The sequence below is a fragment of the Euwallacea fornicatus genome, chromosome 8, assembly GCF_040115645.1.
Source record: "Euwallacea fornicatus isolate EFF26 chromosome 8, ASM4011564v1, whole genome shotgun sequence".
Classification (NCBI taxonomy): domain Eukaryota; kingdom Metazoa; phylum Arthropoda; class Insecta; order Coleoptera; family Curculionidae; genus Euwallacea; species Euwallacea fornicatus.
In genome coordinates this window covers 2,816,561-2,829,287 of record NC_089548.1, presented here as the reverse complement: position 1 = coordinate 2,829,287, position 12,727 = coordinate 2,816,561, and the positions used below count along the sequence as shown (strand labels likewise).

The following is a 12,727-nucleotide window of genomic DNA, read 5'->3' as shown; positions in this document are numbered from 1 at the left end:
TACATATTTTAAGCAGTTAAATAAGCGTTAATTCAGTTTTTATGGCTCTTTGAAGTCATTCATACATCATGTATAACGTTCACAAGGGTCTGCCGAAGCCTGCCGCATGGGCGATTCTGTGGCATTTATTTAAAATTTAAGCTGCAGGCCGGAAGATGGCAACACCATCTACATTATCTGGAAACTAATTTTATCCAGAAGCCTTGGTCGACGTCGCGACGCTCCGCAGTGTTGCCGTATCAACCCACCCCGATTCCACTGCAGTTTGACGTCTCCGTATCGTGAAATAACACTGTTTGCTTAATTAGGGCAGTCATTACCGTTTAAACGTGAATTAAAAAAATCGTTATCGGACTTTATCGTTAGGCCCTCGTCTGGACCTAATTTTACGTCGATATTTTACCGGTAAAGTGGAACATTTGGGACAATAGCCGAGAACTGAAAAATCAAAGTGCATCGAACGTTAGTGTTTCCTTTATAAAAAGTGTGATCATAAACATCATTGAACTGGATTCCTACGGTTTTCGAAGGATCGAGGACTACCTCGAGATGCCTGTGAGAAAGCAAGGTAATTTCAGGAAATTCTGGCTATTTTCTTGTTTGGAAACTGTTGGAAAATGTGGGGCAAAGCGAAAGCTTGCCAGAATTCGGAATTATCGACGTTCATCCTGCACTGCATATGTCGCTTCGGAGAATAATCGGCACCGCTTCTCTTCTCATCGATATACCTACCTAACGTGTTTTGCTATAGAGCACGTGGTAGAATTATGGTGGGGGTTTAAAAAGGGGGATTGTAATTTTGAGAGGGTTTCCGCTACGTTATTTTTGGTCCAGCTGTAGGGGTGTTTCCGCTCCAATTCTCGTCTAATATGTAAGAATATGCAAATAAACATGTATAAGGGTTACTAGATCAATGTTCCTATTTTACCTAGAAGATAATCTCCATGGAAACCTCAAAACTGACCAATACTTTATCTTTATTTCAAACTTTCCATGCACATTGTCCTTCGTGCAGGGTCCAATTCAATAGAATTCTGCGGGAAACTGTTTAAGTTTGGAACTTTTAACGTTAAAACTACAAAGTGGATTCGCCTGCAAGTGTCTTTTACAATCGTTATTGGATTTAGAAATTGAGGATAATTAGCCACGAAATGAAACAGATATTAGAAGGTATGAAGTGAAAAAAGGGAAGTTTGGTTTGGAACAATTTCCTAAACTGAAGCAGGGATTTATTTTCGAGAAAAAGGATCAGTGGCGCGCTACTAAAAAGAATGTATGGCTTAAATGGTGCAAAATGATGGTTGGGAGTTAGACTTGACTTGAAAAAGTCAACAATCAAAACCTCCCTGTTTAATTTCGATCTTCCACTACCTTCGTCCCATCCCGTCTGGGGTATCATCCAGCGTCGTCTCTCTTCACTCAGAATGGTCCCCCTCTGCAAGGCGCGAACCCTAACATCTTATCACAATTCCCCGTGTCAAACGCCTCACCCTAGCAACTGCAGGGGCTGTAAAGAAGTCAAAGCAGCACCACAGTCGAAAAATTTGAAACCCAGGAGGTTCAAAAGGAGGATCACAAACCACCTCAACTTCCAAAATTTTAGCCGGGATCAAGTTACAAAATAACAAATGGAGCGAACCAAAAAAACGAACAAAATAAGCCTGTTGAATTTAATTAGTGTTTAAACAGATTTAACGAATGTACTTTTTGCGAGTCCTGTAAAGCTGCAAAGATAAATGGATGTATAAAACAGGCCAAAACACCAGCGGTTGCAGAATGAATAATCAGGACATTGACCTATCCAGGACCAAGTACGAAGAAGAGATTTTTCGTTGATCCCCATCAGAAATACTGAAGAAGAAATACCCAAATTTTCTCATTATTATTATTCCTTGTTTTACAAATGCGGATCGTCTACTATTATAAATTGAAATATGAAATCCAATATTTTTAAAATTCTTCAGTCCTTGACTTGAAGCACTGGGACTTTTCTAAATCATTGAAACCATCGGTGTGCTCGAAGGTTTCAACGCTCTGCCGCCCCCCTGAAGTCACAGAATTCCCTTGGTTCCGAGATTCCAAGGAATGTTCATCTATTATGGAACTTTGAGCTGAAGCGAAAGTTGTGGACGAACATTCACAAGACAGTGCAATTTCGGAGGAGCACGTGTCGTTGTCCGTGGTGAAATTACTTCCCTTAAAATGTGTCTAAACTCACTCTTTGCCGTGGGGTAAACTGTGTATACAAACCTGAGAGTTTTCCTTCTGTAAATCTGCTTGGGATCTCCTGTGTATTTGGGAAGCTCTGACAACTTCGTCGCTAAGTATCAACCTATTAGTGTTAATTTCTTTCTGCAAATTGATTAATTTTTTAAACAATTTTATCTAAAACTACCATAAGAATTTACGAGGTCAGCTTGAACCCTCTCAGGATCCTCAACAGGTCTTGATATATTTTCTTCTATCAGCGAGGCAGTTAGTGATAACTCTTCATGAAAACTGTTCATATTGAAGGCGTCCAGATCTTCTTCAGCATAGTCGACAGTGTTATTAGACGAGGTCTCTTCAATGGTGCTGTCGCTATATTCGTCCACAGCTTCGTCTACTTCCTCTGTATTCACTGAGGGATGGACTCCTAATGAAGCTGCTTTGCTGAAGGACATGAGTATTTTTGTTTTTTTTTTTTCGGAGTACCTAAACCGTCTCCTTGGCAATAAAAATACGTCTCGTCGTGTCCTGTGGGAGGTTCGAGGTGGGCTTCCTCGGACATTTCTGGAGTGTTTAAAATTTGCAGCAACCAATGGGGGAAGTTATTCCTGTTGTCGTGCGTTGTGCAGACTAAGAACCGCAAGGAGAAAGTGAATCAAGAAATGTTGGAAGATAAATTTCCATACCGATAGTATTAACTTGTGAAGGGGAACTATCAGAGATGACTGGGCGATTGCTGGTCAAAACATCGTTCGTGTCGAGACCTAAAATGCTAAAAATATTGTCCTGGTTGGTTGGAAGAGGGAACTCGAACTCCTCTAGCAAATCTTGTTCGGAGTTTTCGTCATAGAGAACCTCCCTACTAGCCTGAGCCTCTGAAATGCCCTGTAAATCCAGCTTTTGGGCCTAGACATTTATTTATCTCATCAATTCTCACATCAATTTCATTAGTAATTTCTAAAATGTCCCGCGACGGTCTCAGATTTTCTTCTTTTTCAGCCGGCTCGCGTGTCGCCTCATCTGTAGCACCATTACTGATCTCCACCTTGTTCGCACTATTTGCCAGCAGGGGCACTAAATCCTCCAAATTATCGTTTAGTAAATCTTTACCCTCGTCAATGTCCAGGTGTGTAGCCTTATTTACAGGCATATTGATTCCTGAAGCGGATATTTTCTCAAAATCAGAAAGGTGTTTGTTATAATATAATGGGCAGACCCTCGTTATTATTAACCATATTAATGTTTTGCACATCTTGCTGAAGAGGTTCTCGCGGTTGAGGATGGGGTTCTGAGGAGGGTCCAATGATGCCTGCATCAACAACACTCGTTGTCCCCTGCAAAGGGCTCTTAAAGGGACTCATGATTACTCTATTCTTGTATCAAGGAGAATTCATATCTACCAGATACTCGATCAGTTCTGACAGTCCATCTCCTTTTACCTCAATTTTATTCAAACTATTCTGAATAATGCAGTCAGTCAGACTTTTTACGTCATCTAAAGGTGAGGGATCGTTTGGTTCCTGATTTTCTTGGATCTTTTTGTCCTATAACTCAATTGCTCAATTAAAATTCCGGTAATAACCATGCAAATTTACCCTATTAGACTTTCTATGTTTTCTCCAGTTGCCAGACGTCCCAGCCAATGGGGAAAAGTTCTTAAAGAGACTTTTTTTGAATTCGTTTTGTGGCTCAAATTGATTGTTCATAAGAATCTTGGTGAGGTTTACTTTACGAAATCTGTCGAATTCGTTTATCCTGTTCGGATCTGGAGTTTGAGACCTGAGATAATTCAATAATTAAGAAACGTTCATTAAACATTAGAAGATTGAAAGATTAGAAATTAAAGAAAAATTTGGTTTTACCCGTTTTTTGGTAGTAACACCAAGGCACTAGAAAACTTCTCCATGGTATCGGTCTTTTTAATATGCAGCTTATTGCTGTTACTATCAAGACTGGCAGTAATGACTGTGTCATCAAACATATCAGTTTCAATGCCTTCAGGGTTTTCTAGTTTAAATGTGTGGGGTTTACACTGATTGGTTCCTCGTGGGGATCTGAGCCGATCAGAATCGAAGAGGGTGTCAGGATTCGGGTTTTCGGTTGATTTCGATGAGGAGGCGACTTCTGTAATATAAATAGTCACCCAGTGGTATCCCAGGGAAACTGGCTTGCTTCATACCTTGAAAAAGCTCGACCTTGTTTTCTTGGTTCAAATAAGAAACGTCATCCCAAACTGGTATGGATTGAACGTTGGGTTCGAGTGTAGTGTTCCCATTATTCTCACTGTTACAGCCAGAAATGGAACAAATTTAGATGTTTTGTCACATATAGAATGGTGTAAAGGGATCATTTATCTTAATAAAAGGCACATTTTACGTAATAATTTTCCTTGCACAAAGTGGTAGACCAAGACTGACCGTGGGCGTTTTCCCCTCGCATGCAGTTTTAATTGTGGTTCACATATGGCGAATTCGGGCATCCGCACCGATGCGAAAATATGGCTGTTGTTCATGTTTTATTATGACGCTTGTTAGCATATTAGACACACGCAGATGGCTTTCGCCGCTTGCAAGAGTTTTGCATTTTTAAAATGTTATTTTTTTATGCCTCTTACTTTAGGTTTAATTTAATAAATTAAATTCTCGATAAAACGTGACACACATACACACTCAACTTTTATTATAGACTTAGAGGAGTCGTCAGGCGACCGCAGGCAAACAGCCTATATAGTCTAAATATGTTCAGCACAAGACAAACACAAACAGCTAATTTCCCTTGCGGCATTGAACTATATTGCTTTTCCTGATCACTTCTTGATCTCTCTATGTGTCTACAGCTGCCTGATGATTGTTAAACAATGCGAAACCGGGATTGCATTGAACTTTCTGCCGACTCTTTCAGGGAACGTTTCACAACGTGGGAGTGTAACTTCTCGCAACAACCATTAGGTTTGGAGGAATTGGTTCGGTTTCAACCATTTCCTTCAAGAGGTAATTAAGAAAACCAGTATACAGGGTGTCTCAAACAAAATTGGTTTGTTCGGGATTCTTGCTTGCCCTGGAAAAATTCTGAGAATGCCGAAAATCAATGAAAATAGGAGAAACGCGCTTCTGACCGACTGGTTAATTTGAAGATTAGAGAAATCTTGGATTTTCGGCTGTGAGCAATGAGAATATAACACAACAGATGTGTGATAACGTTCACACGCGATAATGAAAACATTGCGTTAATGTAAACACGAAAATCTTACTACTATATGGGCACTGGGCCGGTTGTATGAGAGTTTAGGTTACGTTTATATTTCATTTTTGAACCTAATGCGAGTACATTGCATGCATTTATGCATTTTCACTATTATGGCATCCACATCCCATAAAAGAAAATTAAGTGACAAAGTGAAAATCATAGACGAGGTTGCAATTGGTGCAAGAGTAACACAGCAAAAAAAAATGGAGGATCGAAGGCAATAATTTGGAAAATTACACGTTTAAAAGCACAAGTTTTAAGAGGCACGTGCACTACATCTGGATTCCTGAGAAATAGAAAAACTGAAAAGAACGCAAATGCTTCTATAATGGAAAATTCACTCTATAAATGGTTTTTAAAGCAACTAGGAAAACATGTCCCAATTAGTGGCGAAATAATCAAAGAGAGGGCTAAATTGTTCAATGGAAAACTTAAAGAGATTGAAAATTTCGTAGCTAGTGATGGCTAGCTACAACGATTCAAAACAATATAAGGAATTCGACCGCTGTCTGTATCTGGTGAGAAATTATCAGTACAACCAGAATGAATACAATTATTCAAAGAAATGTTGATGCGCGAAGATCAGCAGACGAATAATGTTAATAAAGAGGAAGATATGGAAAATGAGGACGATGAGGACGTCTCCGTTGAAGTTGTAAGTGTAGTAACTGACGCGGAAGCTAAACAAGTTTTTAACCAAGCTTTAGGTTGGACTTAAACAAAAGAAATATCATACCCCGATCCCGCCCGTAAAGCGTTTATTATTTAAATTACATCCGATAATGTAAACATTTCGATAATGCGAACCACATTTGATTTGAATTAGTTTACATTATCGAGCGTCTGCCGTAATTACACAACGTGTCCACGTTCCCTGTTTACTTTACGCATGGATGAAGTGAATAAATTATAAATAAAGGAAAAAAAAAACAAATTAAAGTGGTACCTTTTAGAGCTCTGCTCATCTGTGACTCCAGAACCGCTTGTAGTACCATCCATTTCTTCAGGCGTTGATTTGGGACACAAGTCAGATTCTTTAGATTCCTGAATTACGCATTTTTCTACCCTCTCGCATAATAAAAACCGAAGGAACTAATTTGAAATTGCGCTATAGTTGGACACCTCTCTACTTATATAGAGCTCGCTTGCAGGTATGGACACAGTAAGATGTTAAATTAGATACGTTTAGAATTAAAAAGAGTGAATAACGAGACACTGAAAATTTTAAATGTCTGGATGATAAGAGAAATTTTGATTTTGAAGTGTTCTTGACGGAGTCATTGGAAATAATACAGGGTCGCTTAGAATAACAAACCAACAAATTGATTTAATCGAACCAAACGTTTCCCGTGAGTGAGGTCAAAATGATTCAATCAACACAACCCAGCCATGTAAAATGTAAACATATACATCATTCTGACATCATTCCCCAGGAGGGCTTTACTTCCTACGCTCTAATCTATTCGTTGGATATTCAGTGTCCAAGTGCTATAAAGAAACTGCTTAGCGAGGCGACATCTTCTTAGTAAAGTTACCAGGATTTTGATATAATAGGCCTAGGAATGAGGACATCGTGCTCCAAATTCGCCGCGTATCATTGGGATCCCGGAAACTGTAAAATATACGAGGTCGCTTAAATTGGGGCAAAGTTACACGATTTAGACCCAGAAAAATGCCACACCGAATTCGGAAAAATTCTGAACACTTCCGGAGATCTCTAAAAAAAACCGAAACTTTGCAAAAATAACTTTTATTTTTTTCCTGATTTTTTTAAAGAGATATTTCAAAACAAATGTTACTTCGTTATTACCACTTTGTCGTTCCTACAATATGGCGTTGTGAAATTTAAAATCCGACGTTTCGTCTTTGAGCCACCATCATCAACTTCATTTTTTAAAACATGGACTTGAATTTTTTATCTCGTGTTTTATTACCTTTTTCCCTTCTAAGAACATTGCCGAATAACAATCACCAAAAAAAGTAGTCGATACGATAAAAAAAAACCTTGTTAAAAAGTGCATATGTTATGCTGAATTTGCGTAAATGCCAATTATAGAGGGTGAGTCGGGAGGATCGTGCCAAACTTCAGGAGCGTGTTGTACATGAAAAATAAATGTAAAAAAACTCAAATGTTGTTATCCGATTTTCGTTTGTTTACAAGTTATAGCGTAAATAATATTAAAACATAAAGGTGAAGCAACATTTAGACGAAACGTTTCCTGGACGTTGGATTGGTCGAGGTGGCCCTATTAGTTGGCCTCCAAGGTCTCCAGACCTCACACCACTAGACTATTGTTTGCGGGGTTGGTTTAAAACTGAAGTGTACAGAGTAAAGGTGGACACTCAAGATGCACTAATTCGACGCATTAGAAATGCTGCAGCTGCTATTGAAGAAAGACATGAAACAATCAGGAGCGCAACGAATGCTCTTTATAGACGAAGCCGAAAATGTTTAGAAGTTAATGACAATATTTTTGAACATTTACTATGATATCCAAACGTTCATTTATGGAATTTCTTATGAAATTTATAATTTTTTTTAATTTTATTTTTTAATTTTATTTATGCTATAACTTGTAAACAAACGAAAATCGGATAACAACATTTGAGTTTTTTTACATTTATTTTTCATGTACAACACGCTCCTAAAGTTTGGCACGATCCTCCCGACTCACCCTGTATGTAATGGGAAATATTTTGCCTAATTTATTAAAAAAGTGATGGTCTCCCCAATTTCGTTTAATAGGCAGGATCCTGCTTATTACATGAACTATATCTTACATATTACATATGTGTATCACTCTCCCAAATATTGTTTTTAATGTAGGTTTGTCTTCGTGGTAGTTTCTTCTGTTCGTGTAACATCTAGATGTTTTCATTCAATTTTAATATACGAAATAAATAACATAAATAATTTTTTATAAAGTATAACAAATAGGTAGGACTCATGAATATTAAAAAAAACCTCACATCTAGACAAGCAGGTGACAATGAGTTGAGATCATTCTACTTTTTTAAAATTAAACAAACAATTGTCAAATTGTTTAATAGTCAAATTGTGGTTTTATAACATCTATTCAGTAAATTATAAAATTAATAACAATTATTTTTAAGGTGAAATAAAATGTTGTCATTACCTGAAAAGGATGATGTGATAAAAACCTATTACGCTCGTAATAGAACTGCTCAATTATCTTCATAGAGCCATTGGCGAGAATAAAAAAGTTTAAAACAAACATTAAAAATAATTTCAATTACGGATCTAATTAAATTAGTTAAAATGGAATGTTAATCATTCAAAAGTGTTCATTTTGGTAAATAAATGCAAATTAATACGCTAAAGGGCTTCAAAAAAGTGGTAATAATGAAGTGACATTTGTTATGAAATATCTCTTCAAATGAAGTCAGAAAAACATAAAAATTATATAGCAAAATTTCGGTTTTTTCCGGATATCTTCAGAAGTATTCAGATTCGAAGTGGTGTTTTCTTGGACGGTAAATTGTGCAGCTTTGCACTAATTACTTAAGTGATTTCGTATATCTTATAGTTTCCAATATGAGGTTGATACGCCACGAATTTGGACCCCTCTGCATTGAAGTAGGCTAAAGAACTGCATGAATCGTTCAGTCCTCGTTACTAAATTGGTTTTAAATGTATCGCACCTAAATTACAGTTATTTTTCCAGAAGCCCATAGGGCGTTGGAACTTCTCGAAGATTACCACTCAAAGCTCATTCGCCCTCAGGACCAAACTCTACGCCAAGCCATTGAAAGAGTTATTAAAATCTTCAAATCTCGGCTTTTTCAAGCATTACTAGGTAAGTACCGACTTAACCAGTTTTTTCCAAAGTGGGTCTTAAAATATAAGTATTGGACAAACTTATCATAAAAAATGTTTACATAATTTTCAAAGAACGTTAAAATAATCTGATGCAGCTAATCAAAATTCGGCATTAAACGCGTATCTCTCGGTATTCCATCGTGCATGTGTCTCAGTTCGGCCATCCAAACCTGAATTATCACCCGGAATTTCGATTTACTTTTAAGTGAAACGGAAACAACTTTCCCATTTCAGCTGATCACCTGTTTAGGCCTCATAACGGGCCCATTATAAAAATAAAGTAAATTTTCGTAATTCAGTGTTATATTCGTATTACTTCCTGGTATTTATGTATATTTAGATATATGTATCGCAGAAATTAAACGGATTTTTAGTGGCAGTTTAGTGGCATTTTAGTGGCATTTTTAGTGGCATCTTTAGTGGCATTTTTAGTGGCATTTTTAGTGGCAAGTGATTATACTAGTTCCTGCTGGAAATCGAATGATACTCGGTCTTCCCATTCCCCCTTCGTTTTTTTTCTTATTTATGTTCATTTTTATCTATAATATTGTCCGAAAAATCACCCGGATCTTCAAAAAGGAAACACAGAAACTTCTTAAAGAGATTTATTACAAAATTCACCTCTTTGCAATTACTTGGCATAACAAAAACAATTGATAACAAGAACATACATTAAAATCAGACTAGAATGATATTAACTTAAGGTTTAAAATTTTGGAGATCGGTCAATTTACCAGCCGGGCTGCCATACTGGACCGTGCTCTTGATGCCTTAAAATGGCGTAGCCGTTATGGGCATGGACTCCAATAGGACTCGTAGAGCGCACTTCCACAGGAACTGGGATTTTAACTGCTACTTGAACGGGGACCTTTACCGGGAAGGGCTTGGCGATTACCACCGGATAGGGTTGAGGTACTCTAACGTGCACTGGTGTCGGGACTTTATGGTAAATCGGGGTTCTCACTGGCACTGGAACTTGGCGAGGCACTGGAACTTTGACTTGTCTGGTAACTTCTACTTGGACTGGGGTTGGCACTTCGACTCTCACAGGCCTGGGAACTTCCACTTGTCTTGGAACTGGAACCGGCACGGGATAGGGCCTATCTACATTCACTGGAACTGGGACAGGTTGGGCTACTGGTACTCTTTCGTAGCGATGGTCGTAAGTGGTTCCGACGTCGTTGAAAGGACCGTGCTGGTGAATATCACCTTCGCCGGCAATACCTCCTCCAATGAGACCTCCCCCAAATCCTCTTCCGATCAAACCGCCCCCAATTCCTCCCCCAACTAAGCCGCCTTCAATTCCTCTTCCGATCAAACCGCTCCTAATTCCTCCTCCAACTAAGCCGCCTTCAATTCCTCTTCCGACGAAACCGTCCGCAATTCCTCCTGCGACGATGCCAGATCCTACACCGTGAGGCAATCCTCCTCTGATGAGTGGCCCAACTTCTGGTCCACTAATCAGTCCTGGGCCGCTTACAGTATTTGGGCCTAGTGGAGCAAATGGGGCATGTGGCAGTCCACTAATGTCTCCTGTAGCGATCGGGCTTGAAGGGACGAATGAGGTATGTGATGGGGCATAAGTTGGAGGGTAGGATACTTCAGGAGCCCCTGATCCAAGATGAATCCCTGGAGCTAAGTTGGCCTCGTGTGGGTCGTTTAGAATGTCGTGTTGATATCCTGTACTGAAATCTAATCCGGGAGGTGGAGGAACCAGTCCGGCGTGTGCATCTCCGTGTAATATTCCACAGTTCGCAACACTGGCAATGGCTAATACAGCGGAGATTATCTGCAAGAAAATTCATTGTTATCACCGAGAAATACGTCCATCTATAAGAGACTTACGCCCAACATATTAAAAGTTATTTTGGGTAACCGAAAGCTGAAGATGAACTGATACAGATGAGACCGGACCGAAGATTTTTATAAGGACCCACACCTCTTCAGGCTAAAATCTCATTTTACTTTCTCAAGATGTTACAAAATTTTGAATATATGATTCGATTTCTTATGGTCAATTTGAATTTTCGATCGTTTTTATGGACCGAGATATAAGCAATATTAGTAAAAAATATATATTTTGTCATAAAATTAATTTTTTTCTAGCAAGGGTGTGGATTTTTGATTACCCACTTATGTATGCCAAAATATGTCACATGCAATACATTTCAATAATGACGCTCTGATGGAAAATTTAATACTAAAGCAAAATTATTATTACTACAATCGTCGAGTACGGCCTCTGTCCATAGGGCGCGTAGTAAGGCGGCCAGCGGGCGGTCCAGATTTTCACCCTCTGTATTACTGCCTGTGGGGTTATTTATAAAGCAAATTATAGGAAAACCGTCAATCTACGTTTGTGTTAAGACAAAATTTGAAGAGAGAAACCCGATCTACTCCAGTTAGAAAATTACTGGAAGATCTTTATCAAGATTTTTAACGACCGAAGTAGATAATTTTATACGTGTTTGATCTAAAATAGGTGTGCGGATATACCGATGTCGGAAAAGACAAACGAAAAAGCTGCGGTGGGAGTACCAGAGAGCTAAATAAATACGCAGTTAATTAAACTTAAAAACTCACAACCGAAGATATAAATTCCAAATTCCCAAGGCGACATTCTATTTCTGATGAGATTTTAGCTCTGCAATTACGCCTCTAATTCTGTACTCCGATGTCGTCTAATAGTTTTTTTTTGCTCTGCATGCCTTGTAGGCCTCATTTCGATGAACCCCACGTTGTTTATTATATAAGGCAAGAAGATGCATCTGGCTACTCGAGGTACCAAATTATTCGCTTTCCATGCACTGATAATAATTCATTGAAAGTTGCAGGGACCGCTTGAAATGCATTTAAAAACAAGGAAAGTGAAACGGTAAAAGTGGTTACGTCAATGAATCTTGTTACAATGCATTATTTATCACCCTGAGGCGGTGACCAGATTATATAGGGTGAGTCGTAATGGAACCGACGCGGCGTAGGGGGCGGCAAGTATAACGATTTGTTCAAATTGTTTTTTTACGGTTAACACTTGAGGAGATATTGGCCTGCGAAATTGACTTGTAAATTTCTAAAAATTGGCATATTTCGGTAGTGCATCGTCACAATGCAACAAAATTTCGAATATGTTTGGTTCCTATCAACATCTTTAACTGGTGGAAATGTGACAGCGATAGGTGCCCAATAAGGGGTAAGTTAAGGTCTAAAGGAGTTGAGATTTTGTTTATCTGTGGGGCAACTAACAAACGGGCACTATTATTTAATACTAAATTTAACTTCCCTTTGAATAAATAAAAGTAGTAGTAAATTCCTTTGAAAATGTGTCGAAAATTTTATCATTTTTGATAAAATCGCCGTTTTGTGGAATAGAGCCACGCCAAATTTAAAAGGTTTTAAAGGAGATGCGGTTCGTTTACCAGTCAAAAACCGCAT

The 12,727-nt window shown here is 38.4% G+C and overlaps 2 protein-coding genes across 6 annotated transcripts; both read right to left on the bottom strand.

Moving 5' to 3' along the window:
• Positions 1-1,829: 1,829 nt before the first annotated feature.
• On the bottom strand, positions 1,830-6,753 carry LOC136340488 (uncharacterized). Of its 5 annotated transcripts, none has more exons than XM_066284629.1 (12): positions 6,401-6,753; positions 4,388-4,491; positions 4,071-4,332; positions 3,804-3,987; positions 3,609-3,752; positions 3,441-3,554; positions 3,146-3,382; positions 2,895-3,093; positions 2,695-2,838; positions 2,409-2,644; positions 2,251-2,352; positions 1,830-2,208 (listed from the first exon to the last, which is right to left on the bottom strand). In XM_066284629.1, exons 1-12 carry the CDS (start codon positions 6,451-6,453, stop codon positions 1,951-1,953), a joined length of 2,037 nt encoding a protein of 678 aa, XP_066140726.1. In that variant the 5' UTR covers positions 6,454-6,753; the 3' UTR covers positions 1,830-1,950. The 5 variants fall into 5 exon arrangements, with proteins under 5 accessions (XP_066140726.1, XP_066140725.1, XP_066140729.1 ...); XM_066284628.1 differs by having other exon boundaries at positions 1,832-2,208; positions 3,146-3,366; positions 3,425-3,554; positions 6,401-6,752; XM_066284632.1 differs by having other exon boundaries at positions 1,832-2,208; positions 2,409-2,620; positions 3,146-3,366; positions 3,425-3,554; positions 6,401-6,752.
• Positions 6,754-10,014: 3,261 nt separating this feature from the next.
• On the bottom strand, positions 10,015-11,250 carry LOC136340604 (elastin-like). Its single transcript, XM_066284818.1, has 2 exons — positions 11,141-11,250; positions 10,015-11,084 (listed from the first exon to the last, which is right to left on the bottom strand). Exons 1-2 carry the CDS (start codon positions 11,147-11,149, stop codon positions 10,026-10,028), a joined length of 1,068 nt encoding a protein of 355 aa, XP_066140915.1. The 5' UTR covers positions 11,150-11,250; the 3' UTR covers positions 10,015-10,025.
• Positions 11,251-12,727: the final 1,477 nt, after the last annotated feature.